General features: G+C 35.6%; 1 protein-coding gene across 1 annotated transcript in view; it reads right to left on the bottom strand.

Moving 5' to 3' along the window:
• APOOL (apolipoprotein O like) overlaps positions 1-15,184 on the bottom strand; it is a 111,632-nt gene that overhangs the window by 5,834 nt on the left and 90,614 nt on the right. Inside the window, exons 7-8 of the mRNA XM_041742239.1 lie at positions 12,956-13,069; positions 12,463-12,580 (exon numbers count right to left, since the gene is read on the bottom strand). Coding sequence (XP_041598173.1) covers positions 12,463-12,580; positions 12,956-13,069 — 232 coding nt within the window. The remainder of the gene's footprint in view (positions 1-12,462; positions 12,581-12,955; positions 13,070-15,184) is intronic.

Here is a 15,184-nt window from a genome sequence, read left to right as displayed (position 1 = left end):
AAGAAAACAAGCAAATGTTGGATCTAGGATTCAGTTCCAGGTCTTATTCTTAAATCTGTGCTCGTAATCACTACTGTTTTCCATGTCTTGGACCTTTGAGATTGCATGTAAAATGTGGAAATGATAAATCCCAGAAGTATTCTGTATAATTGATTCTGAATGATATATGATAAAGATGAATAGTACTGGCATATTTCTCTCCTCTACATATGAACTTAGAATGATTTTCATATGCCACATTATCCATGACAAAAGGGTAAAGCATTCCAGAATAGAGATGTGTGAAGAAAAAACATTGGCTAGTGATGGTTTGGTACCACTGTTAAGCTGTAACATGTTCCATTTCCACAAAGTTATTCTTTAATTGACAGATATTTCAAAAACTGACAGGATATATTAAATACTTGTGGGAGTATAGTGAACTGTGGATTATCAGTGAGCGTCTAAAATTTGCAAACCATTCTAGAACAGAGAGAGGGGAAGATGGTGCAGAGTAGGAAAACCCTAGGTTCACCCTGTCCCATGAATAAAACTAGATAACTATCAAATCACCCTAAATCACAGAAATTGATTTGAAGACTAGCAGAACAAACTCTACAGCTAAGGGCAGAGAGGCGGCCACATCAAAGAAAGTAAAAGGAGTGGAGACTAACGTTTGGGAGAAAAACAGATGATGGCTATGGTGGGCAGGGAGCTACAGTTTTGGAGAACGGTGACAGACAAACATACAGGGGAGCACACAGGGAAAGGCTTGGAAAGTGAGAGGGGCCAAATTCAGAAGTGCTTGCAACCACTGTGGCTTAAAGCCTGAGTTCTATAGGTCAGTGGCGTGTCTTGGGGAGAGCCCAAAAACATTGGTGCTGCTCTTGGAGAGAAGGCAGAGCAAACAGCCTGTAGATATATAGTATAGAAACAGTGATCTGAAGAGTACCTGGGGGAAGAATACAATGGACTATCAAATAATACAGTTATATGTAGATCATATACAAAACTGATGGTAATGACATCTGATGAATGAATTCAGTTCATCTCAGAGCATGTCCCAAAAGTAGCATCCACAGAGAGAGATTTCCAGGAACAAAAGAACTGGCAGGCACCACTTACTTTCCCAGCCCCTTAACATAAACACAGGGCCATCTGCAGGAACCAGCACAGTCCCCACAATCACTACCTAACTTGCTTACACCAAGCCATGCCCCTCCTAGTCACACTTATGTCAGTCCCAGTGCAAAGGGCCCCTTCATGCAGAAGACCAGCCCAAACCCCTGTCCAAACATGTCTCCCAACCAGGGAGATCTGCAGGGGCCTTGATTCTCTAAGTGGTGGCGACAGGTCCCATTTCAAAAGCAGACCTGAGCACACCTAGTTAAAACACAGCACATTCAGGCTAAGGACAAAATACTGCCCACAACAGGCAAAGCAAATCTCTGTAAGCAACTGCCCTGAAGACTAAAATGGATAGGACACAATAATAGAGCACATGCATCACATATTAGAGACACTCCTGGAAGCACCAGACACTGGGGAATAGAGAATACTACACTAGATGGCACTATATGATACTTCCTTCTTAAGGCCATTATCCTTAAGAACATGAACATGAGTCACAGCTGACTTTCCTAACACAGAGAAGCAGGCAGAGAGACTCAGACAGAAGGAAAAGACAGAGCAATTTGTCTTAAACCAAAGAACAGGATAAAACCATAAACAGATATTTAAGTGAAACAGACATAAAGTAACATGCCTAATAGAGAATTTAAATTAAAGATCGAAAGGATATTCATTGGAATTGAAAAAACAGAGGAAGACATCAATGAGACTTTTAAAACAGAGACAAGGAATAAGAGTAGAGATGTAGGGCTTAGTAAACAAAATGAGAAACACACTTGATGGAATGAACACCATGCTGGAAGGAGAGGAATGAATTAATGACCTAGAAGACAGAATAATGGAAAGTAATCAACATGAAAAAAAATTATACCAAACAAGAAGAGACTTAGAGAACTTAATGACTCCATCAAATTTAATATTCACATTATAGGAGTCCCAGAAGTAGAAGAGAAAAGGGGACAGAAAATTTATTTCAGAGATAATAAATGAAAGCTTCCCTAATCTGGGGAAGGAAACAGATCTAGTAGGCACAGAGAATTCCCCAACAAAATTGACAAAAGTAGATCCACATCAAAACATATGAGAATTAAATGTCAAAATACAGTGATAAAGAACAAAAAATTAAAGCAGCAAGACATAAGTAGACAGTTATATACAAAGGAAACATAATTAGGGGATGCCTGGGTGGCTCAGCGGTTGAGCATCTGCCTTTGGCTCAGGGTATGATCCTGAATCCTGGGATCGAGTACCACATCAGGGTCCCTGCGAGGAGCCTGCTTCTTTCTCTGCCTATGTCTCTACCTCTCTTTCTTAAGAATAAATAAATAAATCTTTAAAAAAAAAAACAAAGGAAACACAATTGGGCTATCAAGGGATTTATATGCATAAATTTCAAAGGAAAAGAGAGTGGCATGATATATTTGAAGTGTTGAATAGGAAAAATCGGCAGCCAATAATATTTTATTCAGCAAAGCTTTAATTCAGAATACAAGGAGAGATAGTTTCCCAAACAAAAAAAGGATTTCGTGACGATTAGACCAGACCTTCAAGAACTATTAGAGGGGACTCTGAGTGGAAAGAAAAGACCAAAAAGTGACAGAATATAAGTAGGAAACACAAAAGCAGCAAAAATGAGTATTTCTTTAAAAATTGGACAATGAACTCACAAAATAAAATGATATAAAATATGAAAACATATACGTAATACATGGAGAGGAGAGGAATGAAGAATGGGTATAAACTATCAAATAATACAGTTATATGTAGATTATATACAAAACTGATGGTAATGACATATCAAAACCCAGTAATATGCAGAAAATAAAAGAAAATAAAAAGAAATGAAAATAAATCACTAAAGAAAACCAGCAAACTTTGGAAGAGAGAAAGAATCAGAGCAAATATTTAGAAATAACCTTAGAACAGGGAATATATTGGGAATAAATATATACCCATTAATAATTAGTCTGAATAACATGGAATAAATGCTCCAATCAAAAGACATAGGGTTATCTGAATAACTATATACTGCCTAGAAGAGACTCATTTTAGACCTAAAGACACCTGCACATTGAAAGTGAGGGATGGAGAAACATCTAAGATTAAAATGGATGTCAAAAGAAAGCTGAAATAACAGTAATTCTATTGGACAAAACAGACTTTAAAACAAAGATAGTAAGAAGAGTCAAAAAAGGGAAATTTCACTATTTATCCATGAAAGGGACATTTCAACAAGAAGATAGAACAATTGTAAATATTTATGCACCCAACATGGGAACAACCCAAATACATAAAACAGTTAATAACAAACGTAAAGGAACTAAAGAAAAATAATCTAATTATAGGAGATGTTAACACTCTATTCATATTGATGGACAGATCATCTAAATAGAAAATCAACAAGGAAACAATGGCTTTGAATGACACACTGGACCAGAAGGACTGAACAGATACATTCAGAACATTTTATCCTAAAAGAGCAGAATACACACTTCGTTTCAGGTATACATGGAATATTCCCCAGAATAGATTACATATGAGATCAGGAAAAAGAACTAACAAACAAAAAGATGGAAGCATATCACATATCTCTTCTGACCACAACATTATGAAACTAGAAGTCAACCACAAGAAAATATCTGAAAAGTCCACAAATATATACATGTTACATAGCATGCTACTAAACAGTGAATGGGTCAACCAGGAAATAGAAGAAGATATAAAAAAAGGACATGGAAACATGTTAAAAACACAATGGTTCAAAACATTTTGGACAGAGTAAAAGAGGTTCTAAAAGGGAAGTTTATAGCAATACAGGCCTACATCAAGAAGCAAGTAAAACCTCAAATAAACAACCTAGCCTTACACCTAAGTAGCAGGAGAAGAAAAAACAATATCTAAAACCAGCAGAAAGAAGGACATAATAAAGATCAGAGCAGAAGCAAATTATATTTAATTAAAAAAAAAAAACAATACAACAGGTCAATGAAATCTAGTTTCTTTGAATGAGGTGGTTATTTGAAAGAAATTGATAAAATTGGTAAATATCTAACTAGATTTATCAAGAAAAAAGTGGGACAGAACTTCAATAAATAAAATCATAAATGAAAGAAGAGAAATAAAACCAAGCCCATAGAAATAAAATTATAAGAGAATATTATAAAAATCTATATGCCAACAAATTGGACAAGCTGGAAGAAATGAATAAATTTGTAGAAACATAAACTACCAACACTGAAACAGGAAAACATAGAAAATTTGAACAGACTGCTCACCAGAAAAAAAAATTAAATCAGTAATCAAAAAAAAAAAAAAAAAAAAACCCAAAGTCTAGGACTAGATGGCTTTACAAGGGCATTCTATGAAGCATTTATTATTTATTTATTTATTTATTTATTTATTTATTTATTTATTTATTTATGATAGTCACAGAGAGAGAAAGATGAAGAGAAGAGAGAGAAGGGAGAGGAGAAGAGAAGAGAAGAGAAGAGAAGAGAAGAGAAGAGAAGAGAAGAGAAGAGAAGAGAAAAGACAGAGGGAGAGGGAGAGAGGGAGAGAGGGAGAGAGGGAGAGAGGGAGAGAGGGAGAGCAAGAGCACAAGAAGGGGAATGCACAAGAAAAACCAATGACTGGGAAAACGAGATGGGCTGACAACCCTAAGTTTTTATAAGCAGTGGAGCTCAAAGTCAAGTTTTGGAAGTCTGCACAATCACTGTGATTGTGCCTGGTGGGTTTAGTGGTGCTCTGGTAGGGAAGGAAGGCAGAGATCCAGGAGTGGGAGCATGGTCTGAGGATCCCCTGGGTCCTCATAGGGAGGATCCACATAGGGAGAAACAGTTCCCATTCCTGCAGTGCATTTGGGAGTGATGTAATGATATCTCTGAGGGAAAAAGAGCTGATGGTACCAATGTGCTGCCCTGTTCATTAGCATAGGAACAAAGACATCAGCTGCAGGCAACAAACCTTGGCACTGGCTTTTTTGTGTGCTTTACATAAATTCTGAACCACTGCACGGTCATGCTACTGCTTTTCTAGGACAGACCAGCACAGGCCACAGCACAGCTAAACCCTTCCCTACAGAATCAGTGCAGGTCCACTCCATGTAGGTCCTTAAAATTTAGAGTTTTGAAACCCAGCTGTAGGCCTGAGATAAAACACGGGGGTACTGTGGCATCTGGCAGGCAGATAGCTCGGACACTTCTAGAGAGGGTGAAGGCAGGGATCTGATGGAATCTGGGGAGACACAAGAGAGGCAATTATTTGCTGTTCTGTGAAGGCTTCCTGAAGAGTGGCGGGCATGAATTCCCTGCTCCAAGGACTAAAGAACAAGGAGATCCCACCCTCTCCCACCCATTAGCACTGACCAATTTCAGTGAGCACAATAGCACCACTCAATGGAGGCCAGAGCTGCTCAACCAAGGCCCACCCTCTTACCCCCTTCAGGTACATCTCTAATAGAGCAAGTGTGCCTGAGAATCAGTACAGCAGGGCCCTATCCTAGAAGATAAGCACAAATCCCTTGCACACACCAAGTCTACTGATTCAGAGTGGTGCAAAGCTTCATTTCTATGGGAAATAGGATCTACCTTCTTTTTTTTTTTTTTTACATATAACTTCTCTTAACAAGCAGACCAAAACACACCTATTTAAATAAAGTGTCACACAGTGGACACAGTCCAAACACCCCTAACTGCAGGCAAGGAGAAACTCTGCAGAGGACTGACCTCAGAAAAAGAGCAGCCAAAACACAAGGGCAGAGTGTACTCTCTGAAACATCTCCTGAACCACCAGGTCAGTATAAACCTCTTCTTAAAATGGCCATTACTCTTAGGAGCAGCAATATAAACAGGCTTTCCTAACAATAAGACACACACACACAAAAACCCAGTGACCTAGACAAAATGACAATTTGGAAGAATTCACCCCAAAAGAAAGAACAGGAAGAAATGATGGTCAGGGATTTAATCAATACAGATATAAGTAAGTTGCCTGAACCAAAATTTAAAACAACAGTTATAGGGATCCTAGCTGGGCTTGAGAAAAGCATAGAAGACTCCAGAGAATCCCTTACTGCAGAGGTAAAAGAACTAAACATGCAAAAATATAAAAATGCTATAACCAAGATGAAAATCTGACTGGATGCAATGCCAACAAGGATGGATGAAGCAGATGAATGAATCACTAATACAGATGATAAAATTATGGAAAATAATGAAACTGAAAAGAAGAGGTAAAAAAAGGTATTAGATCACAAATGTAGATGTAGGGATTTCAGTGACTCCTTAAAGTGTAATAGCTTTTGTATCACAGGAGTCCAAGAAGGAGTCGAGAGACAAGAAGAGGCAGAACGTTTATTTGTACACAGTATAACTGAAAACATCCCTAATCTGGGACAGGAATCAGACATTGAAATCCAAGAAACACAAAGAACTTCCATTAAATTCAACAAAAGCTGGCTATCACCAAGACATATTATAGTCAAATTCACAATATACATAGATAAGGAAAGAATCCAGAAAGCAGCAAGGGAAAAAAAAAAAGTCCTTTACCAACAAAAGAATGAAGATCAGGTTTGCAGCAGATCTGGCCACAGAAAGTTGGCAGGGCAGAGACGCATGATATATTCAATGTGCTGAAGGGGAAAAATAAGCAGCCAAGAATACTTTATCCAGCAAGGTTTCCACAATAGAAGGAGACATAAAGAGTTTCCCAGACAAACAAAAAATAAAGGAGTTTGTGACCACTAAACCAGCCCTGGAAGAAAAATTAAAGGGGACTGAGTAGGAAAAAAGAAGACAAAAAGCAACAAAGACTAGAAAGGAACAGAAAACATTACCAGAAACACCAATTTACAGATAACACAATGGCAATAAATCAAAAATCTATCAAAAATCACTATGAATGTAAATGGTCTAAATGTTTCAATCAAAAGACATAAGGTATCAGAATGCATAAAAAAACAAAACCCATCTATATTCTGCCTTCAGGAAACTCATTTTATACCTAAAGACACCTGGAGATTGAAAGTGAGGGGATGGAGAAACATCTATTATGCTAGTGGACGTCAAAAGAAATATAGAATAGCTGTACATTTATCAGACAAACTAGATTTTATAACAAATACTATAACAAGAGATGAAGGACATTGTATCATAACAAAGAAGTCTATCCATCAAGAAGATCTAATAATTGTAAATACTTATGACCCCAAGTAAAGAGCATCCAAATGTATAAGCCAATTAATAATACATAGAAACTCATTGATAATACAATAATATTAGGGAATTTTCACACCCCACTAAGAGCAATGGATAGATGAATTAAGCAGAAAAATCAAAAAGGAAAAAATGGCTTTTAATGACACTGGTCCACATAGACTGATATATCTGATATCATATAGATATATTCAAAACATTTCATCTTAAATCAGCAGAATACACACATTCTTTACAAGTGTACATAAAACATTCTCCTGAAGAGATCACATATTCTATCAAAAACAGGCTCAAGGAGTAGAAAAAGATTGAGATCATACCAATGCATAATTTCAGAGCACAGTGCAATAAAACTTGAAGTGAATCACAAGAAAAAATTTGCAAAGACAACAAATACATGGCAGATAAAAAAACATCCTATTAAAGAAGGAATGGGTGAACCAGGAAATTAAAGAAGAAATTAAAAAAACACATGGAAACAAATGAAATGAAAACATGACAGTCCAAAACATATCAGATGCAGTAAAGATGGTTCTAAGAGGGAAGTATATAGCAATGCAGGCCTACCTCAAGAAGGAATAAAAGTCTCAAATATACAACCTAATCTTACATCTAAAGGTACTAGGAAAGGAACAGCAAATAAATCATAAAGCTAGCAGAAGAAGGGAAATAATAAAGACTAGAGCAGATATAAATGATATATAAACAAAAATCCAGTAGAACAGGTCACTGAAACTAAGAACTGGTTCTTTGAAGGAAGTAATAAAATTAATAACCCTTAGCCAGACTTATCAAAAAGGAAGGACCCAAATAAATAAAATCACGAATGAGGGAGATCACAACCAACACACAGAAATACCAAAAATTATAAGACAGCATTATGAAAAATCATATTCCAACAAACTGGGCAATCTGGAAGAAATGAACAAATTCCTAGAAACATACAAAATACCAAAACTGAAAAGAACAATTAGAAAATTTGAACAGACCCATAACCAGCAAACAAATTGAATCAATAATCAAAAATTTCCCAGCACACAGTGCAGGGCCAGACAGATTCCCAGCTGATTTATTATCAGACATTTAAAGTAGAGTTAATACTGATTCCTCTCAAACTGTTCCAAAAAGTAGAAATGGAGGAAAATCCAAACTCATTCTACAAGGCCAGCATTACCTTGATTCCAAAAACAAAGACCCTACCAAAAAGGAGAATTACAAGCCAATATCCCTGATGAATAAGGATACAGAAATTCTCAACAAGATACTAGCAAATCACATTCAACAGTATATTAAAAGAATTATTCATCACTATCAACTGGGATTTATTACTAGGCTGCAGGGGTGGTTTAATAGTAGCAATCAACACGATATACCACCTTAATAAAAAAAAAGGATAACCATATGATTCTCTCAATAGATGCAGAAAAAGCATCTGACAAAGTACAGGATCCATTCTTAATAAAAACCCTCAACATAATAGGGATAGAGGAACAAACCTGAACATCACAAAGGCCATATACAAAAAATCACAGTTAATACAATCCTCAATGTGGAAATACTGAGAGTTTTTCTTATTCAGTTGAGAACAAGACAGGGATGTCCAGTCTCACCACTGCTCTTTAACATAGTGCTGGAAGTCTTAGCCTCAGCAATCACACAACAAAAAGAAATAAAATGCATCCAAATCAGCAAAGAAGTCAAACTTCCACTATTTGCAGATGTAGAAAACACAAAAGACACCATTAAAAAATTGCCAGAACTCATACATCAATTCAGCAAAGCCACAGGTTATAAAATCAATGTACAAAAATCTGTTTCATTTCTATACTCTAATTATGAAGCATGAGAAAGAGAAATCAAGGAATTGATCCCATTTTCAATTGCATCGAAAACCGTAAGATCATTAGGAATAAACCTAACCAAAGAGGAAAAAAAAATCTGTACTCTGAAAACTAAAGAATGCTTATGAAAAAAAATTGAAGAGGACACAAAGAAGTGGAAAAACATTCCATACTCATGGATTGGAAGAAAAAGCATTTTTCTAAAATATCTATACTACCGAAAGCAATTTACATATTTAAGGCATTCCCTATTGAAATACCACCAGCATTTTTTCACATAGCTAGAACAAACAATCCTAAAATTTGCATGGAAACACAAAATACCCTGAATAGCCAAAGCAATCCAAAAAAGAACAGCAAAGCTGGAGGCCTCATGATTCCAGACTTCAAACTACATTACAAGGATGTAGTCATCAAGACAGTATGGTACTGACAAAAAGATCAATGGAACCAAACAGAAAACTGAGAAATGAACCCACAACTATATGGTCAATTAATCTTGACATAGAGGGAAGAATATCCAATGGAAAAGACAGTCTTGGGTTGCCTGAGTGGCTCAGTCAGTTGGGTGTCCAACTCTTGATTTTGGCTCAGGTCATGATTTCAGGGTCATGATATTGAGCCACATGTCAGGCTCCAGGTATGGAGCCTGCTTAAGATTCTCTCTCTCCCTCTACCCCTCCCACCCTCCCTGCTAGCACTCCCACTCCAAAAAAAAAAAAAAAAAAAGACAGTCTCTGACAAATGGTATTGGAAAACATGGATAGCCACATGCAGAAGAATGAAACTGGAGCAGTTTCTTACACCATATACAAAAGTAAACTCAAAATGGATAAACAACATAAATGTGAGATAGGAAACAATCAAAAATCTAGAGGAGAACACAGGCAAAAACTTCCCTGACCTGGCTGTAGCAACTTCTTACTAAACATCTCCAGAGGCAGGGGGAACAAAATCAAAAATGAACTACTGGGGGCAGCCCGGGTGGATCAGCGGTTTAGCGCCACGTTCAGTCCAGGGTGTGATCCTGGAGACCTGGGATCGAGTGCCGCGTTCAGCTCCCTGCATGGAGCCTATTTCTCCCTTTGCCTGTGTCTCTGCCCCCACCCCCCTCTCTCTCTCTGTGTGTCTCATGAATTGATAGATAAAATCTTTCTTAAAAAATGAACTACTGGGACTTCATCAAAGTAAAAAGGTTCTGCCCAGCAAAGGAAACAATCAACAAAACTAAAAGGTAGCCTCTGGAATCAGAAGATATCTGCAAATGACATATCTGATAAAAGGTTAGTATCCAAAATCCATAAAGAACTTATCAAACTCAACACCCAAAAACCAAATAATCCAGTTAAGAAATGGGCAGAAGACATGAATAGACATGTTTCCATAGAAGACGTACAGATGGCTATCAGGCACATGAAAAGATAGTCAACATCACTCATCATCAGGGAAATAGAAATCAAAACGACCTTACACCTTCAGAATGGCTAAAATTAACAACACAAGAAACAACAGGTGTTGGTAAGGATGCAGATTAAGGGGAACCATATTACACTGTTGATGGGAATGCAAACTGGTGCAGCCATTCTGGAAAACATAAGTATGGAGGCTCCTCAGCAAATTAAAAATAAAACTACCCCACGATCCAGCAATTGCACTATTTTTACTCAAAGGATACAAAAAACAGATTTGAAGGGGTACATGTACCCCAACGTTTACAGCAGCATTATCAACAGCAGTCAAAACATGGAAAAAGCCCAAATGTCCATTGACTGAATGTATAAAGCAGGGGTGGGGTGTGTGTGTGTGTGTGTGTGTGTGTGTATCTGTGTATGTGTGTATGCATACATGCAAGAGAAAAAAGAAAAAAGAAGATAGAGAAATAGGGACAAGACAGAAAAGAGACTTTTAACTACTGAGAACAAACTGATGGCTACCATATGGGAGGTTGGTAGGGGATGGGTGAAATAGCTGATGGGGATTAAGGAGTACACTTGTTGTGATGAGCACAGGGTGTTGTATGAACTGTTGAATCACTGTGTTGTACACCTGCAACTAATATAACACTGTATGCTAACTATTCCAGAATTGAAATTAAATAATACAAAAATAAATACTGCAAACCATCAGATTAGAAATGAGTAGTGACAGAACATTTTAAAACTCCTATCAGGTTAACTTGGTGAGTTATATAAAAATTAAGGTTTTATAAAAATTAAGACAGAGGAGATAGCTGAAATTAGAGACTAAACTCTGATTTTAAATTAGATAATCTATATACAATAGAAAGAGCTTGGACTTTGTTATTAGGAAAATCTAGGTTATGCATACATCTCTACTACTCATAAGTGATATGATTTTGGGCAAGTTACTTAAGCTTCCTGAGTCTTAGTCTGTTCATCATGCAATGATTATAATTATATAGGACAAGAGTTTTGTGTTTTGTTATGCTTTTTAGATGAGAATTGAATAACATGATATTTATAGCTCTTTATATCACAGTATGTGCTCTGTGAAGGGCAGATATCATTATTTCCTACTCCCTTATCTCTGAGTTGGTCTTATTTCCTTTTCAATAAAACGATAGGTAGTACCATTCACATTGTACAGATAGATAATCCTATGTAACCAACCCTGTGACTAGTGAGTTTATGTGAATACACTCCTAAAATGATATTAAACACTGTTACCTTCTTAATGATTATAGTAAAACCATGGTAGAATTTATCTAGAAAGTGTAATTGTCACTATTTGGTCTCACAAAGTATCAATTGCCAGTATCTAATATTAAAAAGGTTATTAGTATTATAATTGGTGTTATTTTACTATTTCATTCTAAAATGTTCTCCCAGTGTCTAAATAAAACTAAATAAAAAGTGATGGTGGAAACTAAGACTGATAGGGGTAAATAGCACAGGAAATGGAAACCTAATATTTCTTCTATGTAGATATGACTCATTCTTATAGCCTGTAAATTAACAGAACCTAAAAGGCACTATCTCTTCCACCTAATTACAAAGCTCACATTTATGAAGTAATATTAAATGCTTCATTTACCCAACTCACCAGTGCTACTCCACACCCCCACACGCAAAGATTGGTATTATGAACAATGTGGCAATTAGAAAAAGTTCCAAGTACTTAAATATCTCATAATCTAAAAAGATCATATATAGACTACAGATATGAGAAAGAGAAAACATTTATGAAGAAAGCACATAAGTTCAAATTACTCCTAGTAATACTATAAAATTATTTAAGAAAAGAATGAAAACAAAATTGAATTATTTCAAACAAACCTGAGGTGGATTCTGATTTTCTCTTTGTTTCAGAGATGAGTTCAGTTGGCAAAGGCACTGAGTATTTCAGGCTGTCAGCTGTTTTTGCAGGTATTTCTATTTCAGCAGAATTTCCCAGCTGTTTACCAAAAAGATTTTTCCTTCATAAATATTATGTTCCTTCATCTCCTTTCATCCTATCCTTGACCTCTTCTATCCTAGTCCAGTATTCCCATTATAAGCCAATCCCCCACCTCAACCAACAAAACTCAATGCCTATCTTTTCTGGCCCATTTAAACTCTACCTTAGGGGGGATCCCTGGGTGGCGCAGCGGTTTGGCGCCTGCCTTTGGCCCAGGGCGCGATCCTGGAGACCCGGGATCGAATCCCACATCAGGCTCCCGGTGCATGGAGCCTGCTTCTCCCTCCGCCTGTGTCTCTGCCTCTCTCTCTCTCTCTCTGTGACTATCATAAATAAATAAAAAATTAAAAAAAATAAATAAATAAACTCTACCTTAGGTTTTTCTTTAGGTTTAGGAAAGGACTCTTTTTTGTTGATTTTTGTCCACAATGATTTAACTGCTTCATAAATTTGTTCACTTGTAGTGTATGCCTTTTTTCCAGTTACCTAATTAAAAGAAGAAATAAGTCAAATAAGATATATTTTTAAGTCAAAATAACAACTATTAAAAAGAATTATTTCAGATACTTTATGTGAACACTCAGATCAGAATCAATAGTAAAGATATAAAGCTCTAATCATTTAACACAAAACCCCATTTTCTAAATCTTATATGAAAAATTATTTGCCTCATGTAAAAGGCTAAAAAATGTATAGTTAGTACAACACCAAGAGTAAATCCTAATGTAAACTATGGACTTTGGGTGATAACATATCAATGTACACTAATCAATTGCAACAAATATGCCATTCTAGTGGGGGATGTTGAAAAGCGATGTTGATAATGAAGGATGTTAAGCATGTGCTGGAACATGGGGTGTATGGGCAATCTCTGTGCCTTCCCCTTAATTTTGTTGTGAATATAAAACTGCCCTTAGAAAAATAAAATCTTAAAAACATATAGTTTGCATTCACACTGTAATATGTGAATTTAAAACTATGTCTACCCAACAGATGTTTGGTAAAGACAGTTTGAGATAATAAACAGAATATAAGATTTTAAGATGCTATGAAGTTAATATTCTTGTTCAAATTTTTATGGTGCTTTCTCCTGTCATGAAGTATTAATGTATTTCTCCAGATAATAATACCCATTTGGTAGAAACATACAATAAAAAATGAACTATGAACACACAAAGTAGAGGAAAGGATGGTGAGTGAATTCCTGAAGTTGCTATTACTTTCATTCATATCTCTTTCCCTTTAAAAATCTCCTTCTGATTCTTTTTTTCTATTCTTTTATCATCCTTTTATTCCTTATGGCTAAAATAATATAAATAGCTATTGATTTTTCAAGTTTTAAATAGGTTTTGGAAGCTTTCCAGGATTATGCTTTTTATAAACATAAACTTATAAAGCTTTTTAAAACTTTCTTGCTTAAAATATAATTTTTTGCTAAGTATTATACCTACACTTAAAAAAAAATCAATTCACTAATAAGAAGGTCCTCTTCCTTCTCACAGTGTAACTTTGGTCACAGTTGTGTGGTTATTCTTCCTGATATTTTCCTCTTATATGTGCATTAGATACATACACACAACACTTTAAAACAAATGGAATGTTGATATGTTAGTACGATCTGCCAAAAAGGATGAGGTATATTTTAGACTTATATGCACTGAGATGGACTTCCATGATGAACCACTGAATTAAAAAGAATAGATTAAACAGCAGATTATACACTACAATTCAATTATGTTTTAAATTAAATTTTAAAATAAACCACACACACACTTAGCTTTTTCCTTTTTAAAAACACAAATGGGATCACACTATACATATTGAGATTTGATATTTTTAAAGCTTAAATATTTGTTAGAGATGTTTCCGTATCAGTTTATATACCTGTTAATCTCCTTCTTTTATGATAGCTGCATAGTTAGTATTTTACAATGGATATGCCACAGTTAATTTAATAAATCCCCTATTTTGGGAAATATGGGATGTTTCCCTTTTTTGGGCAATTATAAGCATGCTGTGATTAGCATTATTACATATACAACTGGGGCCATACATCTTTGTGATGTTTCTTTGGTACAAATTCCTGGATGTGAAATATCTGGATTAAAGATTATATACATTTTGATTTTTTTATAATATTGCCACATTGCCTCCATAAAGTCAGTGATACACTATAGTAATCTACACTCCCACCAAAAATGTTTTCCTACCCCATTTATCAGAAGCAGTATTATTATGAGTCTTTTAAGTTTTTATCAAATTGAAAGGCTAAAAGCCGATATCTAAATGATCTTTTAAATTACCATTTATTTGATTGATTGATGATAAACATCTTTCACATATTAGGCCATTTATGTTTCTTACTTTGTGGACTTATTTGTTTACTTTCTACATTTTCTTGGAGGGTATTTACCTTTTTCCTATCAATTTATAGCAGCTCATAATTTTGTAGGCCATTATTTAGTCCCTTGTTATAAAGGTTACAAATAGTTTTCTCAGTTTTTTGTTTATCCATTAACTTTGTATATGTTATATTGTGATCAGAAGAAATGTATTTATTTTGATGTAGGAAAATACATTATTATTTTCGTTGATGGCTTC

This window comes from Vulpes lagopus, chromosome X (genome assembly GCF_018345385.1).
Source record: "Vulpes lagopus strain Blue_001 chromosome X, ASM1834538v1, whole genome shotgun sequence".
NCBI lineage: Eukaryota > Metazoa > Chordata > Mammalia > Carnivora > Canidae > Vulpes > Vulpes lagopus.
This window is presented reverse-complemented; position numbering and strand designations above follow the sequence as displayed.